This window comes from Ambystoma mexicanum, chromosome 1q (assembly GCF_040938575.1).
Source record: "Ambystoma mexicanum isolate Mex_15411 chromosome 1q, UKY_AmexF1_1, whole genome shotgun sequence".
NCBI lineage: Eukaryota > Metazoa > Chordata > Amphibia > Caudata > Ambystomatidae > Ambystoma > Ambystoma mexicanum.
In genome coordinates this window covers 1244065955-1244082811 of record NC_090922.1, presented here as the reverse complement: position 1 = coordinate 1244082811, position 16857 = coordinate 1244065955, and the positions used below count along the sequence as shown (strand labels likewise).

General features: G+C 44.1%; 1 protein-coding gene across 6 annotated transcripts in view; it reads left to right on the top strand.

The window, feature by feature from the left end:
- The window catches only part of PATJ (PATJ crumbs cell polarity complex component), a 3332662-nt gene that overhangs the window by 1119151 nt on the left and 2196654 nt on the right, over positions 1 to 16857 (top strand). For 5 of the 6 annotated variants that reach the window (XM_069642041.1, XM_069642043.1, XM_069642045.1 and 2 more), the window contains one exon: positions 9276 to 9485. The exons of the other annotated variant lie outside the window; for it this stretch is intronic. In XM_069642041.1, coding sequence (XP_069498142.1) covers positions 9276 to 9485 — 210 coding nt within the window. The remainder of the gene's footprint in view (positions 1 to 9275; positions 9486 to 16857) is intronic. 6 annotated transcript variants of the gene reach the window in all.

The window sequence follows — 16857 nt, the reverse complement described above, 5'->3', positions numbered from 1 at the left end:
TCTATCTATATAGTCGTAAATCAGACTAACCAAGCACTTCACAACACACACACTCTGGGTTCTTCGACACTGTTAGGCAGAATTATATGCAGTACCCTTTGGGAACACTACACACAATTAAGACTACAAGTGACGGTACAATTTCTCATTTGGTACAAGCCTGTACTACACAGTTATAGTGGTAGCAGTAGCAGAGCAGCCAGACTTATCTCAAGAGTAAGTGAGCAGTATCAAATAGTTACACAAAGGACAGCAATTACTATGATTCAGGCAAACACTGACTCAAGGTTTTCAAGTAAAAGAATATACATTTATTTCACTCTTCAGTTGTATAACATTACACTATTATAAGCAGTCTAAAAATCACACTCTTAATACACCACTCCACTTCCCTTAAATTCCAGACAAGTTAAGCTCACTAAATGAAGTGGGAGCAAAATGGCTCTCCAGCAATTTAAAAAGCAGAGAAAGACAAAAGTTAACAGAAGTGGATCCACACCAACAGGTAAGTACTCGAAGCAAGCAAACAAGAGAGGCTACAATGATAAAATCAGATAGAAAAGGCTTAGGGCCAAAGTCAATGGTTCAAAATTCTTTTGCTCAAGATAATACAGTTAAGGGTAGTTCGTGGTAAAGTTTGTGGCACGGTTTCGGGACGAGGTTGGTTGGTAGAAAAGTTAGTTCAATGAGAAGAGAAGGACAAGCCCTTGGATTGGAGAAAGATTTCAAACACTTTCACAGTGGCTGAACGAAACGTACAACCGGATTTGCACAGTACCTTAAAACGGAGAGGGGGCTGTAGCTGAGGCAGACGTTCCTGGTAGTTCCTGCAGGCTCACGGTTCCTGAAGCGACTGTCGGACTGATCAGAAGTAGGAAGACTGGAGGGTCCTGCACTACCCAGGGAAGAAACCAGCAGCAGCGCCAAACAACAAATAAAAGGTGCGCTCCTTGAAACCCAAGCAGGGTCCGACCTTCCTGGCTATCTGGCCCACTGTAGCTCTGTACAGCGAATTCGACCAGAGGAGGGGTCCTGGCTTGCAGTTTGGGTCAACTGATTGGTCCCACCAGCTCAAGGGAAGAAGTTTCCTGGAGGATCTTCTGTCGTCGGATTCTGGAGATTCGGACCTGCAGCAGGGCTTCACCGGGCAGCCCAGTCCTTGTAGGGGTCTTCTTCCAGTTCCTCGTTGGTTCTTTCATTCCAGTGGCGACTCTGCTCTTCCAGTCCCAGAGACTTGCTTTTTATGCAGTTTTGCCCCATTCATACAGCGATGAACAAAGGGACCAAACCTTGTTTGACGCGCAGAGTAAAACACGAGAAAGACTTTAACAAAAAGAAATGGCGAATAAACCCGGCCGGAGCCAAAATAAAATGAATTTAGTCAAGCGGGTTTATGCTTGAGGCTAATATAATAGCCTAAAACATTACCACGTTTATATAAGATAATCGCGGTAGAAAGGTTAGGGTAGATACCACTGCCGCCAGCCAAGTCTTAATGTAAAGGGAGCGAAACACTGCCCCAAGAGGCACAGACAAAAAGGGATAAGAATTAACCCTTTCCAATACTCCATGGAAGATGGGGTGTACTGGGTCTGTGGTTTAAAGTGGCTAAGGTAAAGTTAATGGCAACTTTAACCTTTTCTGGGGGACTGTAGTCAGCCCCAGAAAATGGAGTCGGTGGAAAGTCTAAAAGACAACCCTGTGTCACTGCACTGAAGGTGCTGAGTAACACACATGACAAATATGGTGCCCTGGAGTAGGTGAGGCTCCAGTGCCCAAGATCACACAAAAAGTAGAAACACACATAGCAAAACACATGTAAGAGGGGGAAAAAAGGCTCACACTCTTACCAGGTGAAAAATAAATAAATCCTAGAAATCCAGCAAAGTTGCTGAGGGACTCGGTAGGTAAGGGAAATCAACCATTTATGAGAATTCTCCCTAACAGACACAAGGATGCAGTTCGATTTCCAGTAACAGTGCCTTCTGTGCCCAAGTCTCTCTTCTCATCAAAGTCCTGTGATTCACAGGGCCTGATGTACAAAAAAATAAGATTCACAGTTCTTTTCTTCTTACAAGTTTTTAACTCATGTGCTCCACCCTGGATTCCCCTCTTCCGGGCTCAGATCCCTGATGTTACAAAGTTCTGAGAATATTAGTTTTCTCGTGTGACTCACGGTTCACGCCGGATCCCCCTCAGCTGGGCTCAGATCCTTTCCCTTTTCCAATTGGTCTCCCTCAGCCGGGCTCAGACCAATTGTAGTTCACCTTGGTTTATCAAAGACTTTCAAAAAGTGCACAGGATTTAGCTTGACCCGTTGCAGCACCTCTTTGATACAAACTTCAGTTTTACAATACAGTTGCCATTCAGTTGGATACCTAACAGAGACCTTCGTATGAGCACCCATGAGGCACCGGACCACTCTGTATACAGTATCTCACTTGGCCTCCCAAAAATGTATTAATTTGTTTTGTTTCCAATTATATTTGCGTCGCTCATCACATGCGTTTCACACACTGTCCTTTTTGGATTTCTTCATACAAAGTTGCTGCTTGTAACCTTGGTTCAAACACATGCTGGTTTGGTATCAGTCTCTCTGACTCACCAGCTGTGCTGTCTTTACTGGCACTGCTTTGTTGTAGGAGCCAAGGACACTACCACAGTGACAATCGCTCCTGGCTGCTTTGGTTATCGCAACGGGAGAGCCAAGTGTAACGCTCACCTGATTCTCGCAGAGGCGCCGGTCTTGACTGGGCGACTACCGTATCTTCAAAAGTGATGTGCACCACCCGGTTGGCTCTTTGGGCTGGACCTCTGTGCACTGTATGCCTGACTCGAAGAGTAAGATGTCTTAGGTAAGTGAACGCCGAGCTCTCCATCTGCCTCGGGGCAGGGTGCTGTAACCAGTTTCTTCACTGGATAGGTAGCGCAGGCCTCTTGACTTCAGAGGACTGCTGTCTGTCGTTTACTTCACGAACGGTGAGTTCCGAATATTTCAAATGTCTTAAAGACTTTTGTAGTGCTGTCTCTTATTTTGCAGGGTTCCGGCGATGGCGGTTGACTGGCTGAAGTGAGTTGAGGATGGACCCGTATGCGGAATAGAAGCGCCTGGAAGCGCGTAAGTAAGCGCTTGTTGCTTGCTTCACGATGCGCACTAACTATCCTTTTATTTTGCAGGTACCAGTTCGGAGCTGCTGAAGGATGCCGGAATGCCCACTGAGTTCGGCGTGGATGGAGTAATGGCACGTGAGTATTGAACGTTACCCAATGTCTTTAAACGCACCTTCTTTTGTCTTACAGATGCGGGATGCAGCGCCGAAGGCCTCCGGAGCGTGCGAAGAGTTGGTAAGCTTTTGTCTTTCAGATGCCGGAATGCAGTGCGATGACCTCCGGAGCACGTGAAGAGTAGGTAAGCCTTTGCCTTTCAGATGCAGGAATGCTGCGCGAGGCGTTGATGACAGCCGATGGACCAGGTAAGAGATGCGCTGTCACTGAAGACCGTAGTGCTAACCTGTTCTTTCTTGTCTTTATAGATGTTGCTGAAGACTGGATTCAGGATGGTAAGCCTTTTTCCTTTAGGCCCAGGATCAGATGCAGAAGACACAATGAGCGTTCTGCTGCAGAGGATGCAGAATAATGCAAAGCAAGATTCATCCATCGGGTGTGGTTTAAATAGCCTCCTGTAGTGCTTAGGTGTCTCCTTCCACAGCCACGCCTAGGTAAGAAAAGAGTTCCTGCTTTCCAGAAGAGTTCCAGTGTTCTGAACCTAGGGAGTGGCTCCTGCCCCACCCAACAGGAAAAGTAGTTCCAAACAGAAGAGGATCAGGGGTTCAACTGGCAGGTTAGTAAGCAGCATGGTCTGCTGCAGGTAAGTCCACCCAAGCATTATGAGCCCGGCGCTTGCAGCGCTGGGAGTGGGCATATTTATGAGCCTGGCGCCACTGGCGCCAGGACAGGGTCCAAAAGGTCCCAATTGGGACTGGCTGGCAATCGGAACCTGGGTTATGGGTCTGCTTCCAAGGGAGTTGGGTAAGTCCTGGCCTTTTGGAAGCAGAGATCATGACACCAAGGTTACCTTTGGTGCACAGTGTAGATTTGTTCAGCGTTTGTTCTCTAGTCTTTAAAGGCCAAGGGCACTTCCCTCCTTGCTACCCTCTTTGGTCTTGCTGTCTTTCTCCTTTTATTAATCTGCCATCTTGGAACTGCTGTTTCCTCGTGTGCTTTTCCTCGCTCGGAGTGTCGTTTCGTGCTCCACCTTGTATCCGGGTTGGGAAGTGTGATGGAAGTCAGATGTGTGTAATGATCAGTAATTGCCTGACCTTGCCTCACCATCGTATTGGGACATGTCATGTATACAGCTCTGGTGTTAGTCTGTTGTTGCTCATGGTGAACTGTCTGTGAGAAAGTGTTTGTGTTGAAAAAGGGGGGGGGTGGTTGAGTTCCGAGATATCTTGCCTGGTAGGATGGGGAAAAGGTGTTAAGGGGAGGGGACACTGCATCTCACTGTCCGGTGCCCCACTTCCACTCCACAGAGGCCCTTCATCCAGATGATCCTCCCGCACTTGTCCACTCCCAGGAACTGGATCCAAAAGCGATGGCCGTGTACTGGCCACGTGGATGACAAATCCCTGGGGACTAGCGGGTGAGACACCTTCAGGTTTCTCACACGTCACACCCGTCAACTACCATGCACCCATCCACAACTAAGTTGACTGCCAAAACAGTGTTGATGTCCACCGATGGCATTATCAATCGAAGGCCCACCTTCAATGAGATCACTCTATCAACTACAACTACTCCTATGGTAATTTCTCCGACATTAAATTCTGCATAACTACAAGAAATGTCTTGAAGTTTGGACATTTTTCGAAAGAATGTTTTGGAATTGTGATTGTGCCTGTCTGGGCTATTGAAATATATGGCAGAAGCGTCCTTGAGAAAGGACAAATGAAGGTCCTAAACGGGTCGGGTATCTTAAATGTTAATAGATCACTCGTAAGCCATACATAGTTAAATAGAATTGTAGGAAGGAATTGAAGGCAACTGTCCAGAACACTTTTTGAATATGCCTAAATGTGTGCTTTATTTTGAAAAGAGAAGCAACGTGTGTGTGGAATACATAAATGTTAACTCGAATATCACAAATATTGTCTGTTAGAATGCGATTTGTTTGAAAGTCAAATATATATTTTTACAAAAACCATTATCGAATTGAATGTGAAGGGTATTAATTTATTTAAATCGGGTTAAAAGTGTATCCCTAAAGGAGTGCAATTGGGTGACTCGTGTTCTTCAACAAGTTCTTGTTTTAGTAATTTTTCCAACAGTGGCGTCCCTGTTGACTCGCTAATGGCCATTTCCTCTGGGTTACTGTCCAGGGTGTCAACATCCTCTTATTCATCTCACCTCCTTAGTCTGAAAGGGGGTGGCTCTCTCTTGGGGAGAAAAGACAGATACTGTTGATTTGTCCCAACTATAGTGCAGAGGACATTATATTCCTTTTGAACTAATTACTTCAAAACATGGGTACTAGGTGTACTCATCTGAAAATGTTGTTGCAGAACCACCATTTCTAATGGATTTCTTCCTCCCATAGATTCCTTCTCTATGATAGCCCTAACCCAGAAGTGCCGTTCCCCAGAGCCTTTTCTGCCGCCAGCCATGGGGACAGTACAAATATAGCGGCACCGCGCCCCATGACCTCGGCTCTACTCTTTTTAACTAGAACTTTCAGCACATACCAGACAGATCGTAGAATTCTGAGATGCTGAGAATTATCCACGTGGACAGGGTTTGTTTGATCACAGCCCTGCCAGTACGATCCCCAGCGTAACCAACCAAAAGCTGGTCCTCTTTCCTAGCCTCTCTAGTACGAGAGATGTAGAATTTAAGGGCCCGTACCGGATCCATCCGATGGACAAACTAACCACTCGTCTGCCTTGGAAAGGTGAGGCAGAGGAAAAAACACAGGTAGATCCATCTTCTGAGAGAGATTGAATTTCAAGACCACTTTAGGCAGAGCCTTTTCTTTGGAAAAAAAACAAATGGGGAGGTAAATGAGACAACGCCTCTCTGAAAGAACATTACTGAGAAGTAAGTAATTTGTTCTTTTGACCCTTCCGGTATGGACTAGTGCTGAGGATTTTTAAAAGATAGTTTTGGGACCTTAGTTGTAGGCTAAGGTAGCCCAGAGCCTTAATTACTTGATAAGCGCAGGTTGGAACTTTGTATTGGCCATCGTTGAAGTAAAGCCTACCCCAGTGGAACATGGACTAGATAACACTAGTATGCTGGTGTTTGTGCAAAAAACACAAAATTACCTTCAGGTGGGACGACATCTTCCAAACCGCTCGGCTTGCAGTCTGTAGAGTGCGGCGCGGGAAGCTCGAGCACAAAATGTTGCGCACAATAACATGCTGTGCTGTGCCCCAAGCTTTTGGCACCACTCTCTGCAGGAGCAGGGAAGCCGGGAGACCGGACCCAGAGCCTGCAGCAGGTAAGTGGGGAAGTGGTGGGTGTGGGGGGAGGGAAGTGTGCTGCATAACGGTCAGAGGTTCGGGGGGGCACCACCAAAAAGGAAGGGGAAGAGGGCTGAGCACAAATGGTTGCACTCACAGTATTGTAGCCTTTTGTTCTGCTATCCATAACGCAACCATTTGTGCACAGCCTTCGGACATGGAATCAACCTCTCCTTTTATATTATTTTTGTCTTGGAACCTTTTTGACGTTGTCCCTTCTGATGTTTTAGGCATACCTCCAGACCCTTTGGGCATTTGCCCATCCCGACCTCGCTTTATCAAGTCACTAAAAAGAATGTGCTGAACAAACCTTTCCTGGCTCCAGTGCATCACTTCACAAAATTCAACTCTGCAGGCTTGACTATAGAGTGCCTGAGGTTCCATGACCTTGATTTGTCAGAAGTATTGCTGGCCCTCATGATGGGTTCCAGGAGACGTAGTACACAGATACTTCATTTTTCCTGATGGCCACATTTCTAAAGATGGTGTGATCAGCAGAACCGTATTGCTCTGTGCGCGTTCCTTTTTATTGCGTAAATGTCAGGGGCCCAAAGCCCTTCCCTTGTCTTGGTGTGCGAGGGGTACAAGCCCTTCCCTTGTCTTGGTGTGCGAGGGGTACAAGCCCTTCCCTTGTCTTGGTGTGCGAGGGGTACATGCCCTTCCCTGGTCTTGGTGTGCCAGGGGTACATGCCCTTCCCTGGTCTTGGTGTGCCAGGGGTACATGCCCTTCCCTGGTCTTGGTGTGCCAGGGGTACATGCCCTTCCCTGGTCTTAGTGTGTCAGGAGTCTTTCCTCCTACAGCGTTGGTAGTTCACAACTACCTTTTCATTTACCATGGGGACAATACCTTCCCTTGGACTCTCCTCTGCTACGAAGTGGTAGGGTATTTGTCACCTCCTTTTTACCCTTTCCGCCTGGTGTTAAGGGTTTCTTTATTATGGCCTATCAACGTTAGGTTATTTAGGTGAGCCAGCAGAAGTCAAGGCTCTCCTGGCCTGATTTGGCTTCCATGTCCCTATTCTTAGTTGCTCACCCATACTGGTTTTAAGTATCTTGGTATTTATTTACTGCTTTTCATTAGACATGCTCTCATTCCGTTAATATACCAACATTGTTCAGACTGCTTATTTTTCCCCAACGCAAGACTTACTCCCTTTTAGTGCGTGTCTGTGATCCCTTTCACGTATCTGAGTCTCCCAGGGACAACACTCTATCTCCCTCTGCTGGATCTGTTCTGACCTCTTAGGGGAGTGGGATATTCTCCCTGTCACGCTGTCTGCCAAGCGTCTTTTGCGGGACTCACTACCCATCTATAATGCGTGTGGCGAGAGGGGTCTGTTTCTCCTGGCCTGGCGGCCCAAGTTGTACTGAAAAAGGACTTCTTGTTTGTGGGATGGGATCCGTTTGGTGTGCTAACTCCCCCAGGGTTTTGTTGTCTTGGCCGCTGTTCGGCAGCTCGCACCCTCCACGTACCATGGAAAGTGCAGTGGTCCTTCCAGTTGATTCCACTGGTGAAAGCCTATCAGTTGTGCCAGTAGCCTCCTAATGTTTCCCGCTGCAGCATTAGATTAAGTATTCCGGGACCAGGCAGGCTTGGATTTCTCAGGTTGCCGACCCCTCCAGTCCCGAGAAGTCACAGGAGGGGATGGGGGTTGAGGTGCTTCTTTTCATATTTGCCCAGCGGTCCTCTGTTTTTGACGATGGGTCCAGGCTGTCAAAATGATCCTCCCATTGTTCACTCCTTTGCCTGCTTTACCCCCTCTCTCCAGCTTCCACGGCTGTTGTCCTCTGTATCTCTTCAGCTGCTCCTCCACTTCACTCCATGTCTCCAGCAACTATGACCACTGTTACCTCCACTCGAATGGTTACTCCTTCTACCACAACTGTCCTTCTCCGCTTTTAGTCCTTTTACACAAAACCAGTACGGCTGTCTTCGTTCTCCCGACTACTTCCTTCAACCCCTTGATGTGCTCCCTCTTCTTTCTCCAACCTCCTTACTGGAAATAAAAATAGGACTGATGTTCTGTTTCATGCTGTTTGTTCTTCTTTCCTCCATTTGCGTCTTCCTCATCCCAGTACATCTAATGAGCTTCGTCCCGCAGAAGTACATGTACCCATAAGGTATCTCTGTGAAGGATTCTACCCTTTCACTGGGAATTTTTAAAAGTTCTCATGGTTTTGGGTCTTGAGGGGTGTTTTGATGATAACTAATGGGGAGGAGACCTTCTGAGTCGTTGCAACCCATTATGAGACCAAGCTATGTACCTTTCATGTAACATTGTTTCTGGGATGCAGTGTCTCCTCTGCATATTGCCTATCTACCCGTCTACCTGCCCTCCACCCCTCAGATACCTCAGAATGATTCTCATCCACCTGTGGCAGGATGGAGCCTGTGAACAGTTGGTTTTGGGTTGGGTGGTGTCCTGAACAACATCACTTCAGGAAGAGGCCGCAGGGGGTGCCATGCATGCACGATTTGAACTTTTGAGGCTCCCGCTTATGGATAAACATTGCAAAGAAATGTAATCTGTAGAGGATACCTCGTATCCATTAGAACCAGTGTTAGCCATAAGGTATGTAACTTTTTCTTCTAAATGGTTACTTTACAAAAAACAACAAACATCTATGCATGATTTATGGAATGTAAGTTACGCTCTGTTTAAGTCTGCATAGGGCATGCCATCTGATAGCTAGTAGCATTTTGCATGGTTAGAAGTGTCTGAGGTAACTGTTTGTGGTTTCTGGCTCCTTCTGTAGGATCCCTTAGATCCAACAAGAACCGTGATTGTGATCCAGTCTCTGGTAACAGGTGGGGTGGCAGAGCTGACCGGTGAGATCTTGCCTGGTGATCGCTTGGTCTTTGTTAATGATACCTACTTGGACAATGCAACACTGGAAGAAGCTGTGGAGGTGTTAAAAGCTGTGCCACCAGGGCAAGCACGTTTTGGCATCTGCAAACCTCTAGTGGTAAGCCTACTTATTTTAGAGTTTGTATTCATTGATCACATAGACAAAAAATCTCAAACCTAACATGATTAAACTTCAAAATCTGAAGCTATGTAGACATTTTACTTTTCCCATGTGATTAAGATTCAGCAAACCAGCTTTTTAAAATTTTACTCAAAATGATATTTCCCAATGGGGAGTTCTTGGTAGAGGAGGGGATATCTAGGTATTCTATTTAAATATTGAAAAACGTATCACTCACATGAAATGTTGGGCACATGAAAACCCAAGAACAGCAATTTTCACAACACATTTTATGTGAATGGGGTGGAATAATGGAGGGCGGGATCTCTGCTCATGTTTAATGGTGGTAGTCTCTGCACTTAAAATAAAAGAAAACTAGGAGTGTTAAAGAGTGTTTTTCAGACCTGTTGAAAAAACCCTAATGCTGGGCTCTGCAACATTCTGCTCTCCCTTTGTTTTTGACTACTCATGTGATTCCTCTACATTTTATTCCTAGAGCTAGTGGGAGTTCTACTCCAAAACACCTGGAGAACCAAAGTTTGCATATTTTGTTCCCCGCTGTATGCACTTTAGAAGTGGCTACTTAATTTCATAAACCACTCCTGATTTTGTAACCTTCACACTGATAGTTGCATCCTCCACATTACTCCTCATACATTGGACCCCATGTTGAATGTTGCTATATATATATATATGTTTGATGTCATTAAGCCCAGGGCAACATATAAAAGGTCAGTGGAGACTAGAAAAAACGCACTGGAGGAAGAAGCGTGGGAACAACTAGTCTTTGCAGTTGGCAACAGGGACTCTAGGAAATGTGGGGATTTTGTCGTAGGTGTTTCTCCATATAAGCGGAAGAGGGGACACAACGAAACCCATGTAGGTGCTAGAACCCGGTCAGATCATTTCACGTCCCTGACAGCCTGCTAGGTATGGACGTGGTGACCGGACCTCTACTATACGTTTCACCTTGAGGGAGGTGGACACAGCAGTCAAACTGAAGCATTTCAACATTCGTGGAAATCTGCAATTATTTACCCCATACTTAAAAAGGTTGACCCTGAAAATCCTTTATTATACAGACTCCTCTCCCTTTTCGATACCTCCTTCAAGGTCTTTGGATGTGTAATTTTGCCACATCTTGAGGAATGGATTCACCTCAACCAAATCCTTGCAGAAACTCAATAGGGCTTCCGCCCAGGATTGAGCACTCGGGATCAAGTCTTCAATCAATATTTGGTGGGGGCTTCCTTCATTTTTGTAAAGGGCGAACCAATCTATTTAGCCTTCATAGACCTAATGATAGAGTGGATAGGGCCTTACTTTGGCAGGTGCTTGGGTCCATGGGCTGCCTGGCTGAGTTGATAAAAATATTGCAAATGATACTCAAGGATACTAGAGCTGGTGTGCGATTTGGGGAACAGGGGCAGTGCACAAACTACTTTGAGGTAGCTCCAGGTGTGCACCAGGGATGTACAACAACCACCTAGAGACATGGAGCCATTTTAATGACGTGGTGACCAGGCTCCTAAGCACAAATTCAGGACAATCCTTCAACCAAGGGTCACACCACGTCAACCTGTTACCCCCTCTTGTCTCCCCCAAGTCAACAAACCACTAAGTACTTTTAACAAATAGGTACTAAGTCAAAGTCACAATTTAAACATCACAATTTTAATTTCATATAAATCACAAAACAATGTACAACTCTGTAAAACATCATTTTAAAATTGCAAAAATTCCTAAAAACCTTTTACAAAATTTCTCATAAAGAAATCCCATATATAAAACAACCTGTGTTGTGCTCAACCCTGTGTCAACCTGCCTATACAAAACTAGATAATGTACAAAGGTGAACACTCTACCTCGAGAAACCAAATGGTCGGTAGCTACTAGGTTTCCTTTCACTAAAGGATACCACTGTACACGTAATTTATCTATTTAGTGCATTCCTACCCCCTTCAGTGCTACCCTGGGGTGGATTCCAATCCGATATATCGGAATGATTCGTATATTGTCACTCAATTACAATACACTTCTTTGCCCAACATGTTTCGTTCAACACCATTTTATTCGACCAAATCTTAGAGAACTTCATCAGGGGGACCATCTGTACCCTTGAAAAATATCTCTTCGCCTATGGTAGATTCAACACTTTTAAAACTCTACAATATGCATGATTAACTCTGCGCCACAAAATTCATGACCTGGGGAAACACAATGAAGGAAAATAACAAGAGACAACAGTCAGTACCTTCTAATTTACTGTCATCCTACTCAGTCAGCACCTAAGTTTGCTGAACTAAGGCTTACTGTGTCACTCTTTTCAATAATTATTTGAACAACGGTATCTGTAGGGGAGAGTCCAAACAGATATGTCGGACTGCTCATTTCCTGAAAAACACAAAAAAAACAAACGACTCAAAAACGGTGTGTAGTATCCAAATAAGACAATATATCAAACGTTCCTAATCTTGGCAGTGTATAATATACTCCCAATGTAAGTGTCTAATAACATCAGCTCACAGTCATCTTTACTTCCACATCCACTCGTAGCCCCAGTATTGTTTCCTTTGTATATTAATGGGCTACACAGGGCCCTGGTGGACTCAAAGGCCGATTCCCTGTATTGGCATATGCAGATGATATGGTACTAATGGCCCACACTACGAAAGCCTTACAGAAATTAATAGATGTTTATACTGCTTTTATGTCAGACTTGAAGTTAATAGTCAATACCAACAAATCAGCAGTAATGGTTTGCTATTGAGGGGTGCGTAAGAACATTAAAATGCGTAACATGTTAAGTAACGGGGCCATAATCCCGCGAGAAGCCAAATTTGACTATTTGGGCATTTGTATGACTGGGCATTTTGTTTTACCGAGGATTGGCGGGGGCAGTCTCATATTGAGAAGCAGAGTACTAAAATGAGACAGTCATTGGGTGGCATCTCTCGATTTGTAAATGTGTTAAGGCCAGCCAATTAACCTCATCGTTGAAGTTTACAAAGCACAAACTTTAACCCCGGAGGATAGGTCAGCAGCAAAGTGTTCGCCTTGGAAGCAAGACGACACGAAGCAACACAGGTTCGATCCCCGGGTCCGCGCTTAGAAACCTCTGGGTATTTAACCACTTTATGAATACAAAAATACCCAATTACGCAACTAAAACGCAAACAATTCCTGTAACAGCGCCTCGATGCCCACGGGCTGTGTGAGCGCTTTAAAAATGCAAATAAATAAATTAAAACTAAAGCTGCAACTAATTACGTTGCAGTTCTGTGGGGCAACAAAACTATAACGAGCATTGAAGAAATGGAAAATAATTTCTTGTAAACATTCTTGGGCCTGTTGTGCTCTGCCCAGAATTTTGCAGTTCACCAGTTCACACAGAATTGGGCATCAGTCACATTCGGGATGATTGGCACATGGCAGCACTATTACATTGGCTGTCTGTATGGTCAAATTCAAGCGCTGTTCTCACACATAGTATAATTAAAGGCCTACAATTGGGGTCCTTTTGGGACAGGATCCCATGGCATTATTTCATTTCAAAGTGTATATCACTACTGAATGTTCAAAGTTTGCATTGTCCTTCTGTCCTCTTCACCCTAGCTGACTGTGAGTACAAGAGGATGTTCTGTACAATAATTTTGAACAATCGGGAAACATCTGGGCTCCGAGTGATTTCAAACAGGAAACACTAATCATACAGTCAGATGTAATACAACCTTACCTACTGTATAGTAATACAAATGTAGACTGCTGGGCATTGATCAGAGCCCACTTTAATCTCCTGTGGCTTAGAGACAACACTAAGAACTGGTCAGGATCTGAGTAATACATGGTCTGCCCCGGTTGTGGTGCAGAAAAAGATTTGTTGCACTTTATGCAATTTTGACCATCTATACCGTACACGTAGTACATTTTACTTATTGCACAGAATAGATATATATCATGAAATGTCAAGTACACGCAGACATTGAGGACAGTGTTGTAGATTAAAGCCAGATTGTAGAAATTCAAGCACCACCGACCATTCATATGAACATTTTAACTGATCACCTTGAATCCTATAGGTTGTCCATTCAAATGCTACAAAGTTCCAAATTCTATAAAACCATTCAGTGATCGACGGTGCAACTTTAGACTTGCATTTTTGAGCAACACCCAATAAACGGCCAATTGAAGCATCACATATGTTATACATTTTATCTTTGATGTACAGCGCATACTAGGCTCAAGAATTAACAATAATTTCGACTTAATTGAGCTGTAATTCGATGAGCCAAGAATTTGTTGCATTGATGCATCAATATCTGCCCAGTAGCCCTCTAATGCCGGACAATGCCACCACACATGCCCCCAATCCCCAATTGCCCCACATTGTATTCAGCATTGGCCCGACAAGGAAGATTTGATTTTATGGAGACGAACCGGCATATAGTGCCATTGGGTTAACATTTTGTACCAAAATTCCCACATTTGTAAAGAACTGGTGAGTTAAGGAATATCCTTTCATAGTCCCTCCCATTCCTGGTCTGTAATTTTTTCTCCCAATGTCAATTGGCAGCTTGTATTAGAATGTGGTGGGAGACTTCTCGTTCATTACTTTGTACTAATTCGATATTAGGACCTTATTTCCAGGGTTCGTCGTGACACATTTTTCAAAGAACGTAAGTCCCCTAGTTGCCGCCTGTCGTGGCCCAGAATCCCGTGACGGACCTGAAAATATCTAAATCGCTCCAAATCATCAAGACCAAAATCAAGTTTGCACTCAGAGAATGATTTAAGTTCCCTGCTGATAAATGTCACATATGTTGTTACACCCTGCTTGTTTCCATTTGGAAAAGGCTAGAGGATCGCAGCCTGGACCAAAAGTAGGGTTAAAAAAATATGTGAGTGAATGGGGATGGAAATGTCATAAGGCTATACTTTTTGACTGCTAGATCCCAAACCTTTTCTACCAAGTTCATCATTTTACTCCTATACATGTTAGGTGGACAATCTTTTTTTTAGAAAGCCATAGCTTTTCTCCTATTTGTAGACCCCCAATGCCCGTTTCATCGGCATCCAGCTTTTTTCTCCATCCCCATCCCACCAATATTTTATAGTGAAGTTGTGCGGCCTGATAACATTTTTGCATGTTGGGAAGGCCCATTCCACCTTTTTCGGTGGAGGTGGTCAGAACTACAAATACCACTCTTGGAGGTTTGTTGTTCCAAATATGAGCAGAGATCTTTTTGCGCAAAAGTTTAAACCATGTGGCAGGGATTCGAAGTGGAAGTGCCTGAAATAATTCTTAGGAAGGATGGTCATCTTTATGACATTCATCCGTCCGAGCCAGAGGATCAATAAAGGACTCCATTGTCCAAGGTGTGTCGTGATCAGTTTCAGCAAGGGAGGAAAATTAGCTTCACACAAGCCTGCCAAGTCGGGGTTATTACTACCCCCAAAGGTTTAATCTGACCTAATGCCCAGCCAAACTAAGTTTGAGTGCGAAGGAAGAACACAGTGGCCTGTGGCAAAGATAAATAAAACATTTCTGATTTCGTTAAGTTTATTTTGAAACCCGTGACCATACCGTACATCTCCAGTTCTCGTACAATTACAGGCAGTGATTTAACTGGTTCTGAGATAGCCAATAGCGTATAATATGATTTTATGCTCGATCCCCCAAAATGTCTGGCTTTTGCCGAACCCTTTCTAAAAAGGGCTCAAGGCCTATAGGATACAACAAAGGTGACATAGGGCAGCCCTGTTTTGTCCCTCTCTGTAGGGAAATGGGAAGGGATAGTTGTCCATTAATTAATAAGCGTGCCACTCGGGATTTATAGTTTACTTTAATTCTTGCTATAAACCGAGTGCCGAAGCACATCTTTGCCATTGTCTGGAAAGGAAACTACCACTCGACACGGTCGAAAGCCTTTTCGACATATAATGACCGGAGTATCGCAGGAATCTGTTTTTTTTTTCTCCACTATTTCCAGTATATGGCATGTACGCCGTATGTTATCAGGAGTCTGGCGTTTTTCTTATAAAAACCGGATTGATACGCATGTATTATAACGGGAAGCAAATCCTCTAATCTATTTGCAAGAATTTTAGAGTAAATCTTTGCATCGATATTAATAAGGGCAATGGGACAATAGGATCCGCAGTTACCTGGATCCTTGCCAGGCTTTGGGAACAGTATTTTCTTTGCTTCCTCCATGGTGGACGAGATACGTCCTTAGCTAGTAAAATAATTATATAACTGCATTAGCTTGGAACCAGCACTTGCCTAAATGTCTTATAAAAGGGAGCAGAAAAACCGTTGGGTCCTGGGGATTTGTTTAGGGGGAGCAAATTTATGACCTTTGTAACTTCCTCAGCGGTAATATCATTTTCAAGAATTTCCCATTCTATTACTGAGATCTGGGGAAGAGTAATTGTTTGTAAAATAAATAAATAAATAAATAATAATTAAAAAAAAAGCCTGAGATCGTTCCTCTGCTTCATCAGAGCTATATAGGTTAGAGTAAAGTGTATGAAAAAGCAATATTATTTTAGGAGTTTTGGTGACGTTGTCCCCCTCTGGTGTTTTTAACGAGTGAATGGTTTGCAAAGCAATTTTTTGGGCGTAGTTGTCTCGCCAATAGGTTATTTGCCCTATTAGCCTTAATGTAATAAAGCTGGTGTAAATACAACAGAGATTTCTCTGCTTTTTTCGTTTTAAACAGATTCAGTTTACCTTTTGCTATTCTATATGCTTTTAGAATTGCTGGATCTGTTCGCGTTTCCATCTTCCTCATTATTTGTTTGTAATTCAGCTTCCAATTTGGACTCCAAAACTCATCTTTGTTGCCATTTATATGCGTCTTCTGCTATTAGGGACCCTCAAATTGCAGCTTTAAATGCATCCCACGTCATGTTTACAGAGATATCCGGTGTCGAATTAATATCAACAAATTCCTTTATTTTACCCTCCATTTTCCCCCTAACCACTGTATCCTGAAGTATTTCGGATGGAAATCGCCAGATCCACACCCTTTGAATCATCCCTGCGATATCCATCCGGATGGTCATGGGTGCATGATCCGAAAGCGCAATTGGGTGACAAGGTAACCCTGCCTAAAAGAATCTTAGAGACCCAAGCATAATCAAATTGGGAGAAAGAGCGGTGCACATGTGAATAATAACGTGTATCCCTTCGTCTCCCCCCATTAATGCTGGCCAAATGTCTACCAATGTTATGTTGGCAAATTTTAGTTTTAACAGTTTGCAAAGTGCAGATTGCTTCGAGGTATTAATTGCACTGTGATCTCGAAGGGGTTCCCAGGCTATGTTAAAGTCTCTTAGCAGTATTATTTCCCCTTCACTAAACACT